This window comes from Pinus tabuliformis, chromosome J (genome assembly GCF_031772625.1).
Source record: "Pinus tabuliformis cultivar Carrire ecotype Pingquan chromosome J, CPIR1, whole genome shotgun sequence".
Lineage (NCBI taxonomy): Eukaryota > Viridiplantae > Streptophyta > Pinopsida > Pinales > Pinaceae > Pinus > Pinus tabuliformis.
In genome coordinates, this window is record NC_142295.1 from 1,196,923,762 (window position 1) to 1,196,945,540 (window position 21,779).

Below are 21,779 nucleotides of genomic sequence, written 5' to 3' on the forward strand. Positions count from 1 at the left end.
TCGACAATCACCATCCAGAAAATTGCAAGGCTAGAAATCCACTTTCGAATCCAGGAAATCCTCATGCCAGTCACAGATCACAATCAAGAAACCACATGCCATAAGCCATGCATGCCCAAAACTGTGAAGAAATCATACATGAAACTTGGTACGTCCAAGAAAATCTGATGTCGATGCCTTATTGAACTTTCCCACTCTTCCTTTTCCTTCTTGCTCCAAGAATCCAAGTACGCCACACCCTCCAAGAGTGCTCCAAGAAAACTCTAAGTTTCCAAGAGTATGAGATAGATCCAAAACTGCCAAAGCAATCTAACCAGCAGACACACTAAGGATAGCCTAAACAGATGGTTTTGGTCGGGCACTGAATTGAAAGGGTTGGTTGTCTCTCTCGTCCACCGTTCCCAGGAGAAGAGGGGGTGTTTTTGACATGTTCTCAGTGACCGAATGCTAGTCAGCATCTTTGGTGCCTTACCTTTAGCTACTTTTTTTGGACATACATCCTGATTAGTTAGCTTGGCGATACTTTCTAACTGATCCTTAGAAGCCTTTTTATGTATGAGGGCCTCTATTTTCTTCATTTTCCATTATTTTCGTTCATTTTCCTCCTCTCATGCAACCTGTGACCTTTCATCTCATTTTTCTCCTATTTCCATTATTTTCCTTCATTTTTCCTCCTCAATGCAACCTGTGACCTTTCAGCTACTTTTTCTCCTATTTTCCATTATTTTCCTCCTCACATGCAACGTGTGACCTTTCACCTCCTTTGTCTCCTAATTTCCATTATTTTCCTTCATTTTCCTCCTCACATACAACTTGTGACCTTTCACCTCCTTTTTCTCCTAATTTCCATTAGCTTCATAAATAAATGCGCCAAAATACTTTTTTCCTCTTTAATATATTTTTACAACTTAGAATGCATGTCCCATTACCTGTGATATTTCTATATTTTTACATGGAATTTTCACCAGGGTTGTTACATATTTCCTTGAAAACAAACCATATAGTTTCTTTTTTAATGAAAGTAAATGGTTTTGTATATTACACACCTAACCTATATGTCATTAAAGGTCATGGCCTGAGTGCACCATTCCATAAGAAACTGTCAAGCCTACATCATTTATAACTTCCCTGGTATTTTGTACTTGTATCTTCTATTATATAATTTCAGGAAAACAACAATTTTTCAATGCTGAGATTTAATTCAATTTATCAAGCCCCTGGAGTGGCTGATTAGAATTTCTTACTTTTGTTATTATCATGAAACATTACCTTATATACAAGAAAGAGAACATTTTGTCAATATGAAAGGTATCTTGAAACCCTGTAATGGTAAATAGGGTAATGTTTTTTTTTTTCAAATTTAGGTGGTTCCCAATATTTGGCTATAACTCATCTAAGAGTCTTACAATATTCTACTTTGTTTATTGTTTCACAGATGTATATATTAATATTTATTTACAACATTCAATTATTTCTAGGTATATTTATATATATGTGCCTTTTTTTCCTTATATTATTTATTCATATATTTTTTTCACATCACTTTTCACATTTTCTTAAAAAAAAAGGCCCTGTATTTACAATTAAGCACTTAGGAATGGGTACATACACTTTCTTCTCAGGGAGATTTAGAGAAAAAAATCATTCCAACATATTTACTTATGTAGTTTATGAAACTAAGTCTATCACGAAGCACACGATGGAGATAAGATGCTCAAAACCAGCAAGAATTAATTTTCCCACTAAGCGAATCTCCCCTCTAGCCATTCTCACATCCCACACAACTACCACGACAATGACAATGACCACACACACAATGGAGATAATATGCTCATAACGAACAACAATTAATTCTTCTACTCGCCAAATCTCTCCTCTAGCCAATTTCAAATCCCACACAACTACCATGACAATGAGAACGCACACAATGGAGATAAGATGCTCATAACCACAAGAATTATTTTTTCCACTAACCAAATCTCCCCTCTAGCCGACTTCACATCCCACACAACTACCGTGACAATGACCACACTTGGTCCAATGCTTATAGATCATAACGATATCAACATTGTGGTTTAGCACAATTATATATATATATATAACTTTGTATCACATGCACAAAGGTAAACTAAAATGCCTACATATGAGTGGAGTGGAATGCTACCTAGGGAGAGTCATTGCACACTTTCTAAGAAAAAAAGGAATCATTGTCTTAAAAATATAGGATTATAGAAAGTTCACTTAATTGTAGAAAGATACAATTTAATTTTAGTCATACATAATTTAGTTCTAGTGATAATATCCATTTAACTAACAACATAATAGGAGAAATAAAAAAGAAAAAATGCACAATTCTTTGTGTCTATCTAATTTTTAGTAAAGAAAAAATTAACATAAATTACCACACAATTTTACCGTGACTATCAAACAACAACAAGGAACATTTCATTTAATAAGGTTCTTCATTTTTCTATCTAAAGTTATGGTCATAACGCTTGAGATGCATATTTCCTTTTCATTCATTTAACAAGGTTCTTCATTTTTCTATCTAAAGTTATGGTCATAAACCTTGAGATGCATATTTCCTTTCATTGCAGGTTTTCATGCGGGGGTGTAACTAAACATGGCTACAATTGGGATGTGATTGGAAGAATGATACATGGCTACAATTGGGATGTGATTGGAAGAATGATTAACGAACGAAGTGCACGGTCCTTCACCTCCTCCTCATCAATAATCTCTAGTAAATACACTGCCTTCAACTTCGTGGCACTGTAGAACATGTAATCCAACATCACCTAAAAATTGCCTCCACGATTTCTGACTAATGTAGTGAAACGTGGCTCCCCTGTTTGACCAACAATTTTCTTCAACAGGTCTTCTATGGGAACATTACATCAGGGATAGGAAAGATAAGTGTTTTCTTAAGGTATTGAATGAGGAAACTAATCCAAAATTTCCTCGGGTAAGGGATTCTCTCAAGTTATGGGAGTTCAATTTTTTAAAGCGTAATTGATTGGGGATAAAATATCAAAAAATAATGTTATTATAAAATAATTGTAATGATTTAGATGTTTAAGTTGTTTTTTACTAAATTCATTATAAAATAATTTTAACGATTTAGATGTTTATAAGTTGTTTCTTATTAAATTAGAACTTAATTCAGTTAATCCAACTACTTACAAACACATTAAGAAATAATTTTTTAATATGATCTAAAATCAAATTAATCTTTGTTAAGTTTTAAACATGGTTAAAAAAGAAAAAATTGAAATCATATTAATATAAACAAAAAAGGATACAATCACGCAATAAATGATTCTAATAACTTAAATCGAGGAGGGAAAGGGAAGCCTCTCAAAACCACTGAGGAGTGCTAATATAGCTACTTACCAACAACACAACAAAGAAATTCCTAAGGTGATTTGAAGCAATGTTTCAGTGTTTTCATTTAAAATTTAGGAGCAATGTTTTAGTGTTTTCATTTAAAATTTAGGAGCATGTTGCTTTTATGAGTTAGGAGTACGAAGGGGAAAAATAAATTAGGAATTATATAGGATTATGAATAGAAAAATATTATAAAAATAAAGTTATACAATTGATTTGCTTTTTTATTATTCAAATATTCCAAAATTTGAGATTATCAAAATTATTTCAAAATTTGAAACTATATTATGAGAGATAAGGGATAAGTTGTTTTACAAATTCTTTCCATTATCAATTCACAAGAAGACAAACTAGACAAAGACAAGTGCATTTAGTCCGAGCTTTAGCATTTCTCACCTATCTATAGATTTAGGGCTTTCATTTTTTTTTACTTTTATTTTAGCAAAAATACCATTTTATACTGTAAAGTTCTCCTACTCTACACAATGATTTTAGATGATTATATTTTATAAGACACCAGGCATAAGAGTGCATCATAATATTGTGCTCTTTATGTTAATGAAAATCTATGAATAAATTTCTAGCTTTAAACATTTTATTGAACCATTAACATATATTTCTTTGAAGGCCTTGTCTATACTCTAGAGATAGAGGTGTTGGGTTTATAGATCAGGGGATTTGAAATTGGTACTTGAATAAAGATGAGAGGATGATAAGGTAAAAACAAAAAACAAAAAAAATCATTTTTTTATAAAATTGAGTTAGGATAACATGTTTACAATAATCAAATTTCTAAATCAAAGAGAATAATCACACTGAGAGAATAACATGATTTTAAATAATCACATCAATTAAAAATCAAAATTAATCGATGATTGATTCTATCTCATCTCAGCGATTTAAAAACAGAAATTACTCCACAATTTTACAGCCACTAAGAACCAATAGCTAGGAACATTTCGCTTCCTCAGTTTTCTATTGGTATCGGTGGCTTTGGCCATAACTCTTCAGTTGCATATTTCCTTATGCTGCTGGTTTCGATGTGGAGATATAACTAAACTCGGCTGCAATTGGGATATGATTGGAAGAATGATTAACCGAAGGAAGTGCACGGTACTTCACGTCCTCCTCGTCAATTAACTCCAGTAACGACACCAACTTCAACTTCGTGGCATGGTAGAAAATGTAATCTAACGTTCCCTGAAATTTCCCTCGGCTATTCTCAATGAAGGTAGTGAAACGCGGCTCCCCCGTTTTACCATCCATTTTCTTCAACGCGTCTTGTAGGGGAAGATTGCATCGGGAATACTTAAAATAAGCACTTGCTAAAGGTATTCTATGACGAAACATGAGTTTAATGGATGGATCATAATCCGAAATTTCTTCATGTAAGGGATCCACATAGCCTTTGGTAAGAAGTGAGTGGGGAGCGCTTCCGGACAAAGAATTGAAGTCCCCACATAGTACAACAGGAATATCGTGGACAAACTTCTCCAAATCTTTGAGCAAGCAGTAGACCTGCCATAGCTTTACATCGCTGTTTTTATTATTTGCATGGATGTGGGTATTGGTTATGCACAGACGTTCACTAGTTTCTTTTATGGAAAGGATGACATGCAGGGCAATGTTGTCTTCATATCTCAAATTAATCGAACACAAAGTTATCAAGTCAAATTGATTCAGTTTATAAAACGTTGCACAACCATCAACAGTCGGAATGTTGCCTTCTCTCTGCTTTCGCTTAAACATCCCTTCATATCCTAATTTGGCCAATTCTGGATGGAAAAAATCAGAAAAATGGTTCTGTTGTACCTCCTGGAGGCAAATGATGTCAGGGTCGCACTCTAATATTTCCTTCAACAAGTTTTGTCTGCGATTTTCCCATCTGAGCGCGAATGGAGGACAGTTGGGGAACTGCTCTGAAGTAGCATACACGTCCGCCAGAATGTTGTATGTCACAACTCTGAATGATGGACCCCTCAAACTTCTATCATACCTGTCGTTGTAAAGTTGAATCATTCGCCTAGGAACGGGGTGGGGAAATGGAATAACTGGCTCAGTAACGAAAAACCCCTTTCCTTCAACTTCTAGAAGTAATACCTTGCCTACGTCCTGCGTGTTGGGTTTATAAGACTCGGAGGCAGACAACAACATATGAGTGTTGTTTGGAGAAATGCATTCACCAACACTATGGACGCAATACCATCTCTGCCTCCTTAAATCCTCATCGTCATCCCTGAAATGACCGTCTACCACATCTTTTACACTCAGCGTTATATCAACAATAGGTTCTATGGAAACCCTTTTCAATTTCATTTTTGCCAGTAACTGTAATTCCCCTTCGATAACAACAACTTCTCCTCCCATGTTCTACCAGCTTTAGCGTTGTTACCCCTTTCAAACGAGCTTCTCAACTTTTTAATAAGCCGTACCAGTCAAATTTTCTTTTTTGGGTTAAGATCGATGCTCTGCTGTATAAACGGAAGATATGGATCCGTGATTTTACCCGCTCCTCAATGAACAGAAGAGATGGATTAGTGCTCCATAAGCTTTTTGTATATATAGCTTAAATATGTTGTATGTTAAACCAAAAAAACTATTGAACTTCGAGCTCGGTTAAAACGTCGGCATTTGGATAATTTCGGAAAGACTGAAATATTAAAAAAAAAAAACATATTTTTGAAACGAAGTTGGCAATCTTACTCGTATTTTGGCAACTGGAATAAACAAACAAATGATTTTGTCTACGTTCATGCAATTAAACTAGCTTTACTTGTTTCTTTTCCTCTCCTACAATTAGAATAGGGTTATTTGTTATTCTTTACTTTTTTTTCTTCGAATAAAGTACCTCTACTTTCTATTATTTTCTGTAAATAAGGTAGGTTTACTGTTTCCCATTTACTTTTCTACAAAATTAGAGTATGTTTACTTCTTTTTTTTTCTAAATTTTCTAAGTATTTTTTGTATTTTTTATATAAAGTGAGGTCATTGTACAACATAGTTTCCCTTGAGGTGAATGAGATCCACCAAAGGACAATACATTACATGTTGCACAGATAGCTTTGACCCTCTTAAGTTTGTGTTTGTACAGACATGAAGCCAATGATTGAAGTCAATACAGCAAAGACAATTAACATTCTTATTCTAACACTAAGGGGCCGTGATATTATCAAAAATAACAATAGACTGAATCTCATTAAAAATAATTAATGCAATTTATATTCAAAAGTTCAAAGCTAAAATCATCAAGGTATAAGAAAATCTTTCTTTCAAAACACTAAACACCCTCGTCCATTGATTATTCTTCAATATATGAATGATTGTTGTCCATTGATTATTCTTCAATATATAAAATGATTGTTGCTTCTTGAAAATACAAATGGTAAATATATTTTCGAAAGTAAACTAAATCTCAGTTCATGGACTTTATGCCTCCTATCTTAAGTTTGACTTGTTGGTCATAAAACTAGAAAATGGAAGCATCATGCAATATTTGTTGATGATGGAACAAAAAATAATACTCCTTTTTTTGTTGTAGAAAAACATAATATTTCTTTATGGTAAGTTTGACTTGTTGGTCATAAAACCATAAAATGGAAGCATCATGCAATATTTGTTGATGATGGAACAAAAGATAATACTATTTTTTTGTTGTTGTAGAAAAAAGTAATATTTCTTTCACTATGGATGGAATGTTGACTACATTCATATTCATTACCCAAACCTCTGAACATTAAATTTTTGAACTGGATATGTGAGGTAAAAGATAAATGCGCCACGTAAAAGATTCCCAAAAAAATTTAGGTTGGTTCTTTGGAAACTATGATATTTTTGGAATAAAATTGCCATTAAATTACTTAATCCAGGTGGTAATGGAGGTGGTTTTGTATATATAATGAAAACATAATTAACAATTGAAAATGGTTTAACTTTTCTAGATGTATTTAGGTTTTGAAAACTTCACATTGATTCAATGTCTAGTGCATTTATTGAATTAAGTGTCATGGAATAGTTTCTTTGTGATAACCATGTTGGATTTTTACAGTTGCTCGATGTAATGGAGGTGATTTTGTATTTCTAATGAAACGGAATTAACAATTGAAAACGGTTTAACTTTTCTTGATGTATTTAGGTTTTGAAAACTTCAAACTGATTCAATGTCTCATCCATTTAGTGAGTTAGGTGCGGTGGAATAATTTCTTAGTGATAACCATGTTGGACATTTGATGTAATGGAGGTGATTTTGTATTTCTAATGAAAACAGAATTAACAATTGAAAATCGTTTAACTTTTCTTGATGTAGTTAGGTTTTTAAAACTTCAAATTGATTCAATGTCTAGTGCATTTATTGAGTTAAGGGGGGTGGAATAATTTCTTAATGATAACCATGTTGGACTTTTGCATTTGATCCAGCTATTACTTGATTTGACACAATTGCTTGAATTCCAGAAGTAGTCAAGGAAATTGGCTTTAAAACAAATTATATTACTATTTTTTGGATTAATAAAGTAATATCCGGAGATAATAAGGGTTTTACCGAATTCCTCACTTTATTTAATTGTAGTAGTCACAATTATATATTTCAACCCCTATATAATAGGCAACCCTTGGCTTCAAAGTATGTGTACTTCATTCAAAATTTATTATTAGATTCTTAAAAGGTGAATTTTAACAATAACGCTTTCTAATCTAGTAGGTGTCATAAGTAATTTTAGTCAAAAATCATGCTCAATTTATACTTAAGGTTATTGACAATTTTTGGGTTTTCCAATTTGATAAGCATATGTCATTCTCTGTTAAATGCACCTAATATGTCATAATAAATGAGGAATTATTTTATTTACATTTAAGCATCTAATTCTCAAACAACAACATTTTTCTATCTAATTATTGTCTTTGCACTGAGGAGAGAGAGGTCTCGTTATTGTCTTTGGATTTAGAAGAGAGAGGTATTGTTTTAGCTTAGGATGAAAGAGATATGCCACCTACATCAAAGTTCACTTCCAAAGTCTAATGTACAAAAATGTAATAGTAATAAAGAATAAATCGTAATTTTTTGTAATTTTAATTTATGGTAAAAAAAAAGTAATAATAATAAAGAATAAAACATAAATTTTTGTAATTTTAATTTATGGTAACAGCATGTTTATTATTGCTGCTGAAACTTCTTTGAAATAATTTTTAATGGAAATTTAAAAATTCCACTTCAACCTTGAAATTTGTTATGTTTAATATTTTTGTAATCATCAATTTTAATAGTGATATGAAATACAAATTATAGTACCAATTGGTAGTGCAAAAATTTGTGCTAACTCTTTCCTCAACCATCTAAAAATTGAATGAAAGGTAAAAAAAAAAACTTTCATAACTGACAACTATAAACCTTAGTCACCCTTTAGTAAGCAATGTAAATCAAGATAGAATTCATAAAGATATGAATTTACAATATTGTAATTACACATTAGTGGTATTATTCATTCCATTCAATGAAAAAAATTAGAAAAAATAGCTATAAGAAGAACATATATATATATATATATATATATTTCCATTGGAAGAAGATTTTTTAACAAAGGATTTCTAGGTGTAATCTTGTATTGTGATTATACTCTAGTTATTTAATCATCCATTTTGGGCTTTGCATCTATGGGGAATTTTCTGTTTAATATACTATATGAGAGGATTTTAGCATAATGATATTAGGTAGCACTTACCAATATATGCCTACAATTTGAATCCCCAAATTCATTTTCTCACCATAAAGTAGAACAAATGGCTAGTACAAGAATATGTGGTGGGTTACTAGAAATGTATTCAATTAATAAGGAGTTACTTTTATTTTCATAATTTATATCTACTTTTTGCTCACAAATACTAAGGATCAATGTTCAACACTATGTTTATTAAACTCGTGCATTCTTAGTATGGCCTAGGAAGTATGTTCTCAAAGCTTATGAAATTTTCATAATTTTCATGAAAACAATTATTCACTTAAAAATTTAATATGTTTTATTATCCTAGAAGTTAGTTTAGATTACAAAGAAATATTCCACAATAATATTATCCATTGGGGTCAAGTCTCTTCATCATATCTCACAGTAAAATTAGTACATACTTCCCTATAAACAAAAAATTCCTTGTGCTTTATGATCCCTAATGGGATGTTCAGTATTAGCTTATGTTCTAACTAACCTAACTTTTAGATGTTTTGTACTAGCAAGGAGATGATGTGTTTTTTCCTCTCTTAATATATTTCATTAGTACTATACTTCAATAATGTGTATTGATCATTCTTTAGTGATGTGCTGCATTGAGGTTTTCATGTTATTCCTAGGTCATACATTTCACCATTATTGAGGATAGTAATATGATTAAAAAAATCAAGTAGAGCTTGAATTTTGTAAGAAACAAGTATAACACGTCATATTATGAAATTTAAGGATGAAATCACCCCTATAAATAATAAGGTATGAAATCCATTTACATTACCTTTTCTTATTACCTTTATCATTTCTATACTTCCAACATCCATTTACCACAATGGACCCGGCCAGTCCAATCGACTGTCATAATCTTACCTTCGGTTGTGCTTACTCATGCACCCAGCTTCATCTAAATCTTACAATAACTTTCGAGTACAACACATCTCTCCTCGAGCTCCATTAAGTTTCCTCTTTCCCCAAACAATTCCCAAGGCTCAAAACATAAAAGGCAAGACAAGAAACAAACAAGAAGAAAACCAATAACAACACGAATTCGAAAAAAGTGGCATGATCATCCACTAGACACAACAAAATTGCAAATCAACCGCGATAAAACAATAAAAGACAAAATTCACAAGACTAAAAACAAACACCATGACTCAATCCCCATGGCCCCTAAGGCAAGCTCAACCTCAATCTTCTTTAATATTTCATGGAAATTTGCTTTTCGATGCAATCCCCTACATCATACTGCCATTAACACATTACTTTTAGTGCAATCAGAAACATAAAAATACACCAGATACCTCAGCTTGTTGTGCCAAGCATGTTACCTTGCAACTGAACACATCCATTCCATCTCTCAAGGGACTCCAATTATCTTGACAAATCCATTTGTAACTAGATACTAGCTAATATACCTATCAATTACATGTTCACGAATCTAGCAGGTATCCACATAACATCAAACAAAATCAAGGTTAACAAGACTTCCTATATGTAAAGCACTCGTTCATTAGGAATTAGCGTTTCCGAACATAGCCAAACGAATTCTTACCCGATTCTTTTCTTTTACCTTTACCCTGTTGCAACTGAGTCTTGCTATAAACTGTCACATCACCCAACTGTTAGTTATATAAACACATAAACTATTACCTCATCACGCTAATACCAACCATGTTTCCTGCAACTGCTCACACATGTCAAACACATGTTCCAAATATCAAGACAATCATAACTATGAATTTGAAATCAACTTTTACAAACAATCATGTCATAATCCATAGTCAACTCATTGTCATTAAACATAATTCTACAACTATCACCTACTACACTCAAGTACCTACCAACTGCGTCAACACATATATGTTAGTTCAATCAAGATTTGTTACAAATATCTCAAACTGTATTTACACAAAGAGAATTGAAATAGAGGGCATTCAAAGCTAATGAATCTACTTGGCACCATCTTTGTGGATTGTTGGTAACAAAGAAGAGCAATTAGAATTTGATAAAAACTCTTATTTGACGAGGTGGAATCCAATTTACTAATTGTCTTTGAGGTTTTTTCTCCCGAAATTTTTAACAATGGGATCCTGTAATCCGTTTGTATATTCCAAACCATAAGATATGTTAAAAAGTGAGAGAGCTTTTTGTAAATGATGATGTTGGAAGCAAAAACCACTTTTCGTATTTTAAAATTCATTTCCACCTGCTCAGAAACTGCATTTGGAAACACTCGCTAAAAACAGGAAAATCCAAGAAAATATGCTTGCAAAGATTCATCCGAATTTCCAAAACTGTACCATATTTTAGAAACATGAGAGAGGTTTTGGTAAACGAGGATCTTATCATAAGAAACCTCTTTTAATTTTTTAAAATTCATTCTCAGCGGTTTCTAAACCATGTTTCAAATTATTCTGCTTCATAGGAGAAAACATAATTTAACTGACCATGAAACAAACATGTGACATGGAGGTGGGGGATGATGTGGAGGCACATGGTTGGTGGAGATGAACTGGAGTCCACAAGGGTGATGTTGAGAATTGACGTGGAGGTGAGTGGGGAAAATAGTCCAACTGGCACGCAGTGAGTGGTGCGAGAGTGACAGCGAGGTTAAGTGTTTGTGGGAGGTGATATGCAGAATGGATACATGGCGGAAAGGGAATGGAGATTTAGTGGAAGTGGTGGGTGACATTAGCGGGAAGGCGGGTTACGGCAGGAACGGTGGAAACCGCTTTTGGATGGGCGTCGAAGCTATTAGTGGTATTAAACGGGGGGTCCGAAATCATGAGGGGAAGACACGTAGTGGCGGGAAAACTAGTTTTCGTACCCCCTCCCCCCCACCCCCCACACTGTTAAAGAGAATCATAACAGGAGGAGGGGTCTGAAAATACGATGGATCCATCTGATGAAAAAGGTGATGTGATTGGAAGCTAGGAATATGTGAGTTATTTAACCACATACAGCAAATCTCCATTTGTCGTTTTCAACTCTACACTAAAACAAATGCTATAGTACTAATGCCTTATTAAAATGTATTTAATCACATTTAAATGATGTGATTAATTTAATCTAATCATGCTTAATTATGCTCTAATGATGCATTTTGACTTGCAAGCATATTTCTTTATTTTTCTTAAGGTTTTGACATTTTTTTGGAAATAATTTACAACATGGAATATTATTTACAACATTTCAAACATAATATTGATCAGCTATAATCAAATGATCCTATAAAAATTATAGGACCCTAACAAGACATCACCAAGAAAAACCATCATCAGATTGGTCTCCATCCAAGCCTTCCAGGGCTTCGAGAGCATTTGTCCAACCAAGTCTTCCAAAACTAGTAACTCAACCCACAACTTATACAGGGCTTCCAAAGTGTTTGTCCAACCAAGAATTCTAGGACTATTAACTCAAGCCACCAAGGGCTTCCACAGCATTTTTCCAACCAGGGCCTCTAGGACTAGTAACTCAACCGAAGCTGTTACAGGGCTTCCACATCGTTTGTTCAACCAAGGCTTATAGGACTAATAACTCAACCCAAGCCAAGGAAACATGAGAACCAAAAGAATCAAAACAACGAAAGTATATCGACAATCACCATCCAGAAAATTGCAAGGCTAGGAAATCCACTTTCGATCCAGGAAATCCTCCATGCCAGTCACAGATCACAATCAAGAAACCACATGCATAAGCCATGCATGCCCAAAACTAGTGAAGAAATCATACATGAAACTTGGTACGTCCAAGAAAATCTGATGTCGATGCCTTATTGCACTTTCCCACTCTTCCTTTTCCTTCTTGCTCCAAGAATCCAAGTACGCCACACCCTCCAAGAGTGCTCCAAGAAAACTCTAAGTTTCCAAGAGTATGAGATAGATCCAAAACTGCCAAAGCAATCTAACCAGCAGACACACTAAGGATAGCCTAAACAGATGGTTCTGGTCGGGCACTGAATTGAAAGGGTTGGTTGTCTCTCTCGTCCACCGTTCCCAGGAGAAGAGGGGGTGTTTTTGACATGTTCTCCGTGACCGAATGCTAGTCAGCATCTTTGGTGCCTTACCTTTAGCTACTTTTTTTGGGACATACATCCTGATTAGTTAGCTTGGCGATACTTTCTAACTGATCCTTAGAAGCCTTTTTATGTATGAGGCCTCTATTTTCTTCATTTTCCATTATTTTTGTTCATTTTCCTCCTCTCATGCAACCTGTGACCTTTCATCTCATTTTTCTCCTAATTTCCATTATTTTCCTTCATTTTCCTCCTCACATGCAACCTGTGACCTTTCAGCTACTTTTTCTCCTATTTTCCATTATTTTCCTCCTCACATGCAACGTGTGACCTTTCACCTCCTTTGTCTCCTAATTTCCATTATTTTCCTTCATTTTCCTCCTCACATACAACTTGTGACCTTTCACCTCCTTTTTCTCCTAATTTCCATTAGCTTCATAAATAAATGCGCCAAAATACTTTTTTTCCTCTTTAATATATTTTTACAACTTAGAATGCATGTCCCATTACCTGTGATATTTCTATATTTTTACATGGAATTTTCACCAGGGTTGTTACATATTTCCTTGAAAACAAACCGTATAGTTTCTTTTTTAATGAAAGTAAATGGTTTTGTATATTACACACCTAACCTATATGTCGTTAAAGGTCATGGCCTGAGTGCACCATTCCATAAGAAACTGTCAAGCCTACATCATTTATAACTTCCCTGGTATTTTGTACTTGTATCTTCTATTATATAATTTCAGGAAAACAACAATTTTTCAATGCTGAGATTTAATTCAATTTATCAAGCCCCTGGAGTGGCTGATTAGAATTTCTTACTTTTGTTATTATCATGAAACATTACCTTATATACAAGAAAGAGAACATTTTGTCAATATGAAAGGTATCTTGAAACCCTGTAATGGTAAATAGGGGTAATGTTTTTTTTTTTCAAATTTAGGTGGTTCCCAATATTTGGCTATAACTCATCTAAGAGTCTTACAATATTCTACTTTGTTTATTGTTTCACAGATGTATATATTAATATTTATTTACAACATTCAATTATTTCTAGGTATATTTATATATATGTGCCTTTTTTTCCTTATATTATTTATTCATATATTTTTTTCACATCACTTTTCACATTTTCTTAAAAAACAAAGGCCCTGTATTTACAATTAAGCACTTAGGAATGGGTACATACACTTTCTTCTCAGGGAGATTTAGAGAAAGAAATCATTCCAACATATTTACTTTTGTAGTTTATGAAACTAAGTCTATCACGAAGCACACGATGGAGATAAGATGCTCAAAACCAGCAAGAATTAATTTTCCCACTAAGCGAATCTCCCCTCTAGCCATTCTCACATCCCACACAACTACCACGACAATGACAATGACCACACACACAATGGAGATAATATGCTCATAACGAACAACAATTAATTCTTCTACTCGCCAAATCTCTCCTCTAGCCAATTTCAAATCCCACACAACTACCATGACAATGAGAACGCACACAATGGAGATAAGATGCTCATAACCACCAAGAATTAATTTTTCCACTAACCAAATCTCCCCTCTAGCCGACTTCACATCCCACACAACTACCGTGACAATGACCACACTTGGTCCAATGCTTATAGATCATAACGATATCAACATTGTGGTTTAGCACAATTATATATATATATATATATAACTTTGTATCACATGCACAAAGGTAAACTAAAATGCCTACATATGAGTGGAGTGGAATGCTACCTAGGGAGAGTCATTGCACACTTTCTAAGAAAAAAAGGAATCATTGTCTTAAAAATATAGGATTATAGAAAGTTCACTTAATTGTAGAAAGATACAATTTAATTTTAGTCATACATAATTTAGTTCTAGTGATAATATCCATTTAACTAACAACATAATAGGAGAAATAAAAAAGAAAAAATGCACAATTCTTTGTGTCTATCTAATTTTTAGTAAAGAAAAAATTAACATAAATTACCACACAATTTTACCGTGACTATCAAACAACAACAAGGAACATTTCATTTAATAAGGTTCTTCATTTTTCTATCTAAAGTTATGGTCATAACGCTTGAGATGCATATTTCCTTTTCATTCATTTAACAAGGTTCTTCATTTTTCTATCTAAAGTTATGGTCATAAACCTTGAGATGCATATTTCCTTTCATTGCAGGTTTTCATGCGGGGGTGTAACTAAACATGGCTACAATTGGGATGTGATTGGAAGAATGATACATGGCTACAATTGGGATGTGATTGGAAGAATGATTAACGAACGAAGTGCACGGTCCTTCACCTCCTCCTCATCAATAATCTCTAGTAAATACACTGCCTTCAACTTCGTGGCACTGTAGAACATGTAATCCAACATCACCTAAAAATTGCCTCCACGATTTCTGACTAATGTAGTGAAACGTGGCTCCCCTGTTTGACCAACAATTTTCTTCAACAGGTCTTCTATGGGAACATTACATCAGGGATAGGAAAGATAAGTGTTTTCTTAAGGTATTGAATGAGGAAACTAATCCAAAATTTCCTCGGGTAAGGGATTCTCTCAAGTTATGGGAGTTCAATTTTTTAAAGCGTAATTGATTGGGGATAAAATATCAAAAAATAATGTTATTATAAAATAATTGTAATGATTTAGATGTTTAAGTTGTTTTTTACTAAATTCATTATAAAATAATTTTAACGATTTAGATGTTTATAAGTTGTTTCTTATTAAATTAGAACTTAATTCAGTTAATCCAACTACTTACAAACACATTAAGAAATAATTTTTTAATATGATCTAAAATCAAATTAATCTTTGTTAAGTTTTAAACATGGTTAAAAAAGAAAAAATTGAAATCATATTAATATAAACAAAAAAGGATACAATCACGCAACAAATGATTCTAATAACTTAAATCGAGGAGGGAAAGGGAAGCCTCTCAAAACCACTGAGGAGTGCTAATATAGCTACTTACCAACAACACAACAAAGAAATTCCTAAGGTGATTTGAAGCAATGTTTCAGTGTTTTCATTTAAAATTTAGGAGCAATGTTTTAGTGTTTTCATTTAAAATTTAGGAGCATGTTGCTTTTATGAGTTAGGAGTACGAAGGGGAAAAATAAATTAGGAATTATATAGGATTATGAATAGAAAAATATTATAAAAATAAAGTTATACAATTGATTTGCTTTTTTATTATTCAAATATTCCAAAATTTGAGATTATCAAAATTATTTCAAAATTTGAAACTATATTATGAGAGATAACGGGATAAGTTGTTTTACAAATTCTTTCCATTATCAATTCACAAGAAGACAAACTAGACAAAGACAAGTGCATTTAGTCCGAGCTTTAGCATTTCTCACCTATCTATAGATTTAGGGCTTTCATTTTTTTTTACTTTTATTTTAGCAAAAATACCATTTTATACTGTAAAGTTCTCCTACTCTACACAATGATTTTAGATGATTATATTTTATAAGACACCAGGCATAAGAGTGCATCATAATATTGTGCTCTTTATGTTAATGAAAATCTATGAATAAATTTCTAGCTTTAAACATTTTATTGAACCATTAACATATATTTCTTTGAAGGCCTTGTCTATACTCTAGAGATAGAGGTGTTGGGTTTATAGATCAGGGGATTTGAAATTGGTACTTGAATAAAGATGAGAGGATGATAAGGTAAAAACAAAAAACAAAAAAAATCATTTTTTTATAAAATTGAGTTAGGATAACATGTTTACAATAATCAAATTTCTAAATCAAAGAGAATAATCACACTGAGAGAATAACATGATTTTAAATAATCACATCAATTAAAAATCAAAATTAATCGATGATTGATTCTATCTCATCTCAGCGATTTAAAAACAGAAATTACTCCACAATTTTACAGCCACTAAGAACCAATAGCTAGGAACATTTCGCTTCCTCAGTTTTCTATTGGTATCGGTGGCTTTGGCCATAACTCTTCAGTTGCATATTTCCTTATGCTGCTGGTTTCGATGTGGAGATATAACTAAACTCGGCTGCAATTGGGATATGATTGGAAGAATGATTAACCGAAGGAAGTGCACGGTACTTCACGTCCTCCTCGTCAATTAACTCCAGTAACGACACCAACTTCAACTTCGTGGCATGGTAGAAAATGTAATCTAACGTTCCCTGAAATTTCCCTCGGCTATTCTCAATGAAGGTAGTGAAACGCGGCTCCCCCGTTTTACCATCCATTTTCTTCAACGCGTCTTGTAGGGGAAGATTGCATCGGGAATACTTAAAATAAGCACTTGCTAAAGGTATTCTATGACGAAACATGAGTTTAATGGATGGATCATAATCCGAAATTTCTTCATGTAAGGGATCCACATAGCCTTTGGTAAGAAGTGAGTGGGGAGCGCTTCCGGACAAAGAATTGAAGTCCCCACATAGTACAACAGGAATATCGTGGACAAACTTCTCCAAATCTTTGAGCAAGCAGTAGACCTGCCATAGCTTTACATCGCTGTTTTTATTATTTGCATGGATGTGGGTATTGGTTATGCACAGACGTTCACTAGTTTCTTTTATGGAAAGGATGACATGCAGGGCAATGTTGTCTTCATATCTCAAATTAATCGAACACAAAGTTATCAAGTCAAATTGATTCAGTTTATAAAACGTTGCACAACCATCAACAGTCGGAATGTTGCCTTCTCTCTGCTTTCGCTTAAACATCCCTTCATATCCTAATTTGGCCAATTCTGGATGGAAAAAATCAGAAAAATGGTTCTGTTGTACCTCCTGGAGGCAAATGATGTCAGGGTCGCACTCTAATATTTCCTTCAACAAGTTTTGTCTGCGATTTTCCCATCTGAGCGCGAATGGAGGACAGTTGGGGAACTGCTCTGAAGTAGCATACACGTCCGCCAGAATGTTGTATGTCACAACTCTGAATGATGGACCCCTCAAACTTCTATCATACCTGTCGTTGTAAAGTTGAATCATTCGCCTAGGAACGGGGTGGGGAAATGGAATAACTGGCTCAGTAACGAAAAACCCCTTTCCTTCAACTTCTAGAAGTAATACCTTGCCTACGTCCTGCGTGTTGGGTTTATAAGACTCGGAGGCAGACAACAACATATGAGTGTTGTTTGGAGAAATGCATTCACCAACACTATGGACGCAATACCATCTCTGCCTCCTTAAATCCTCATCGTCATCCCTGAAATGACCGTCTACCACATCTTTTACACTCAGCGTTATATCAACAATAGGTTCTATGGAAACCCTTTTCAATTTCATTTTTGCCAGTAACTGTAATTCCCCTTCGATAACAACAACTTCTCCTCCCATGTTCTACCAGCTTTAGCGTTGTTACCCCTTTCAAACGAGCTTCTCAACTTTTTAATAAGCCGTACCAGTCAAATTTTCTTTTTTGGGTTAAGATCGATGCTCTGCTGTATAAACGGAAGATATGGATCCGTGATTTTACCCGCTCCTCAATGAACAGAAGAGATGGATTAGTGCTCCATAAGCTTTTTGTATATATAGCTTAAATATGTTGTATGTTAAACCAAAAAAACTATTGAACTTCGAGCTCGGTTAAAACGTCGGCATTTGGATAATTTCGGAAAGACTGAAATATTAAAAAAAAAAAAACATATTTTTGAAACGAAGTTGGCAATCTTACTCGTATTTTGGCAACTGGAATAAACTTTATTTTGTTCAAGTTTACGCAAATGATTTTGTCTACGTTCATGCAATTAAACTAGCTTTACTTGTTTCTTTTCGTCTCCTACAATTAGAATAGGGTTATTTGTTATTCTTTACTTTTTTTTCTTCGAATAAAGTACCTCTACTTTCTATTATTTTCTGTAAATAAGGTAGGTTTACTGTTTCCCATTTACTTTTCTACAAAATTAGAGTATGTTTACTTCTTTTTTTTTCTAAATTTTCTAAGTATTTTTTGTATTTTTTATATAAAGTGAGGTCATTGTACAACATAGTTTCCCTTGAGGTGAATGAGATCCACCAAAGGACAATACATTACATGTTGCACAGATAGCTTTGACCCTCTTAAGTTTGTGTTTGTACAGACATGAAGCCAATGATTGAAGTCAATACAGCAAAGACAATTAACATTCTTATTCTAACACTAAGGGGCCGTGATATTATCAAAAATAACAATAGACTGAATCTCATTAAAAATAATTAATGCAATTTATATTCAAAAGTTCAAAGCTAAAATCATCAAGGTATAAGAAAATCTTTCTTTCAAAACACTAAACACCCTCGTCCATTGATTATTCTTCAATATATGAATGATTGTTGTCCATTGATTATTCTTCAATATATAAAATGATTGTTGCTTCTTGAAAATACAAATGGTAAATATATTTTCGAAAGTAAACTAAATCTCAGTTAATCTCAGTTCATGGACTTTATGCCTCCTATCTTAAGTTTGACTTGTTGGTCATAAAACTAGAAAATGGAAGCATCATGCAATATTTGTTGATGATGGAACAAAAAATAATACTCCTTTTTTTGTTGTAGAAAAACATAATATTTCTTTATGGTAAGTTTGACTTGTTGGTCATAAAACCATAAAATGGAAGCATCATGCAATATTTGTTGATGATGGAACAAAAGATAATACTATTTTTTTGTTGTTGTAGAAAAAAGTAATATTTCTTTCACTATGGATGGAATGTTGACTACATTCATATTCATTACCCAAACCTCTGAACATTAAATTTTTGAACTGGATATGTGAGGTAAAAGATAAATGCGCCACGTAAAAGATTCCCAAAAAAATTTAGGTTGGTTCTTTGGAAACTATGATATTTTTGGAATAAAATTGCCATTAAATTACTTAATCCAGGTGGTAATGGAGGTGGTTTTGTATATATAATGAAAACATAATTAACAATTGAAAATGGTTTAACTTTTCTAGATGTATTTAGGTTTTGAAAACTTCACATTGATTCAATGTCTAGTGCATTTATTGAATTAAGTGTCATGGAATAGTTTCTTTGTGATAACCATGTTGGATTTTTACAGTTGCTCGATGTAATGGAGGTGATTTTGTATTTCTAATGAAACGGAATTAACAATTGAAAACGGTTTAACTTTTCTTGATGTATTTAGGTTTTGAAAACTTCAAACTGATTCAATGTCTCATCCATTTAGTGAGTTAGGTGCGGTGGAATAATTTCTTAGTGATAACCATGTTGGACATTTGATGTAATGGAGGTGATTTTGTATTTCTAATGAAAACAGAATTAACAATTGAAAATCGTTTAACTTTTCTTGATGTAGTTAGGTTTTTAAAACTTCAAATTGATTCAATGTCTAGTGCATTTATTGAGTTAAGGGGGGTGGAATAATTTCTTAATGATAACCATGTTGGACTTTTGCATTTGATCCAGCTATTACTTGATTTGACACAATTGCTTGAATTCCAGAAGTAGTCAAGGAAATTGGCTTTAAAACAAATTATATTACTATTTTTTGGATTAATAAAGTAATATCCGGAGATAATAAGGGTTTTACCGAATTCCTCACTTTATTTAATTGTAGTAGTCACAATTATATATTTCAACCCCTATATAATAGGCAACCCTTGGCTTCAAAGTATGTGTACTTCATTCAAAATTTATTATTAGATTCTTAAAAGGTGAATTTTAACAATAACGCTTTCTAATCTAGTAGGTGTCATAAGTAATTTTAGTCAAAAATCATGCTCAATTTATACTTAAGGTTATTGACAATTTTTGGGTTTTCCAATTTGATAAGCATATGTCATTCTCTGTTAAATGCACCTAATATGTCATAATAAATGAGGAATTATTTTATTTACATTTAAGCATCTAATTCTCAAACAACAACATTTTTCTATCTAATTATTGTCTTTGCACTGAGGAGAGAGAGGTCTCGTTATTGTCTTTGGATTTAGAAGAGAGAGGTATTGTTTTAGCTTAGGATGAAAGAGATATGCCACCTACATCAAAGTTCACTTCCAAAGTCTAATGTACAAAAATGTAATAGTAATAAAGAATAAATCGTAATTTTTTGTAATTTTAATTTATGGTAAAAAAAAAGTAATAATAATAAAGAATAAAACATAAATTTTTGTAATTTTAATTTATGGTAACAGCATGTTTATTATTGCTGCTGAAACTTCTTTGAAATAATTTTTAATGGAAATTTAAAAATTCCACTTCAACCTTGAAATTTGTTATGTTTAATATTTTTGTAATCATCAATTTTAATAGTGATATGAAATACAAATTATAGTACCAATTGGTAGTGCAAAAATTTGTGCTAACTCTTTCCTCAACCATCTAAAAATTGAATGAAAGGTAAAAAAAAAAACTTTCATAACTGACAACTATAAACCTTAGTCACCCTTTAGTAAGCAATGTAAATCAAGATAGAATTCATAAAGATATGAATTTACAATATTGTAATTACACATTAGTGGTATTATTCATTCCATTCAATGAAAAAAATTAGAAAAAATAGCTATAAGAAGAACATATATATATATATATACTATTTCCATTGGAAGAAGATTTTTTAACAAAGGATTTCTAGGTGTAATCTTGTATTGTGATTATACTCTAGTTATTTAATCATCCATTTTGGGCTTTGCATCTATGGGGAATTTTCTGTTTAAT

General features: G+C 32.8%; 2 protein-coding genes across 2 annotated transcripts; both read right to left on the reverse strand.

Annotated features, from left to right (window-relative positions):
• Positions 1-4,410: 4,410 nt before the first annotated feature.
• LOC149231401 (carbon catabolite repressor protein 4 homolog 1-like) lies at positions 4,411-5,754 on the reverse strand. The gene has a single exon (XM_089381620.1). The coding sequence runs from the start codon at positions 5,752-5,754 to the stop codon at positions 4,411-4,413; it is 1,344 nt and encodes a 447-aa protein (XP_089237746.1).
• An 11,355-nt stretch (positions 5,755-17,109) lies between these two features.
• Positions 17,110-18,453, reverse strand: LOC149231402 (carbon catabolite repressor protein 4 homolog 1-like). Its single transcript, XM_089381621.1, has one exon. The coding sequence runs from the start codon at positions 18,451-18,453 to the stop codon at positions 17,110-17,112; it is 1,344 nt and encodes a 447-aa protein (XP_089237747.1).
• Between the last annotated feature and the right edge of the window lie 3,326 nt (positions 18,454-21,779).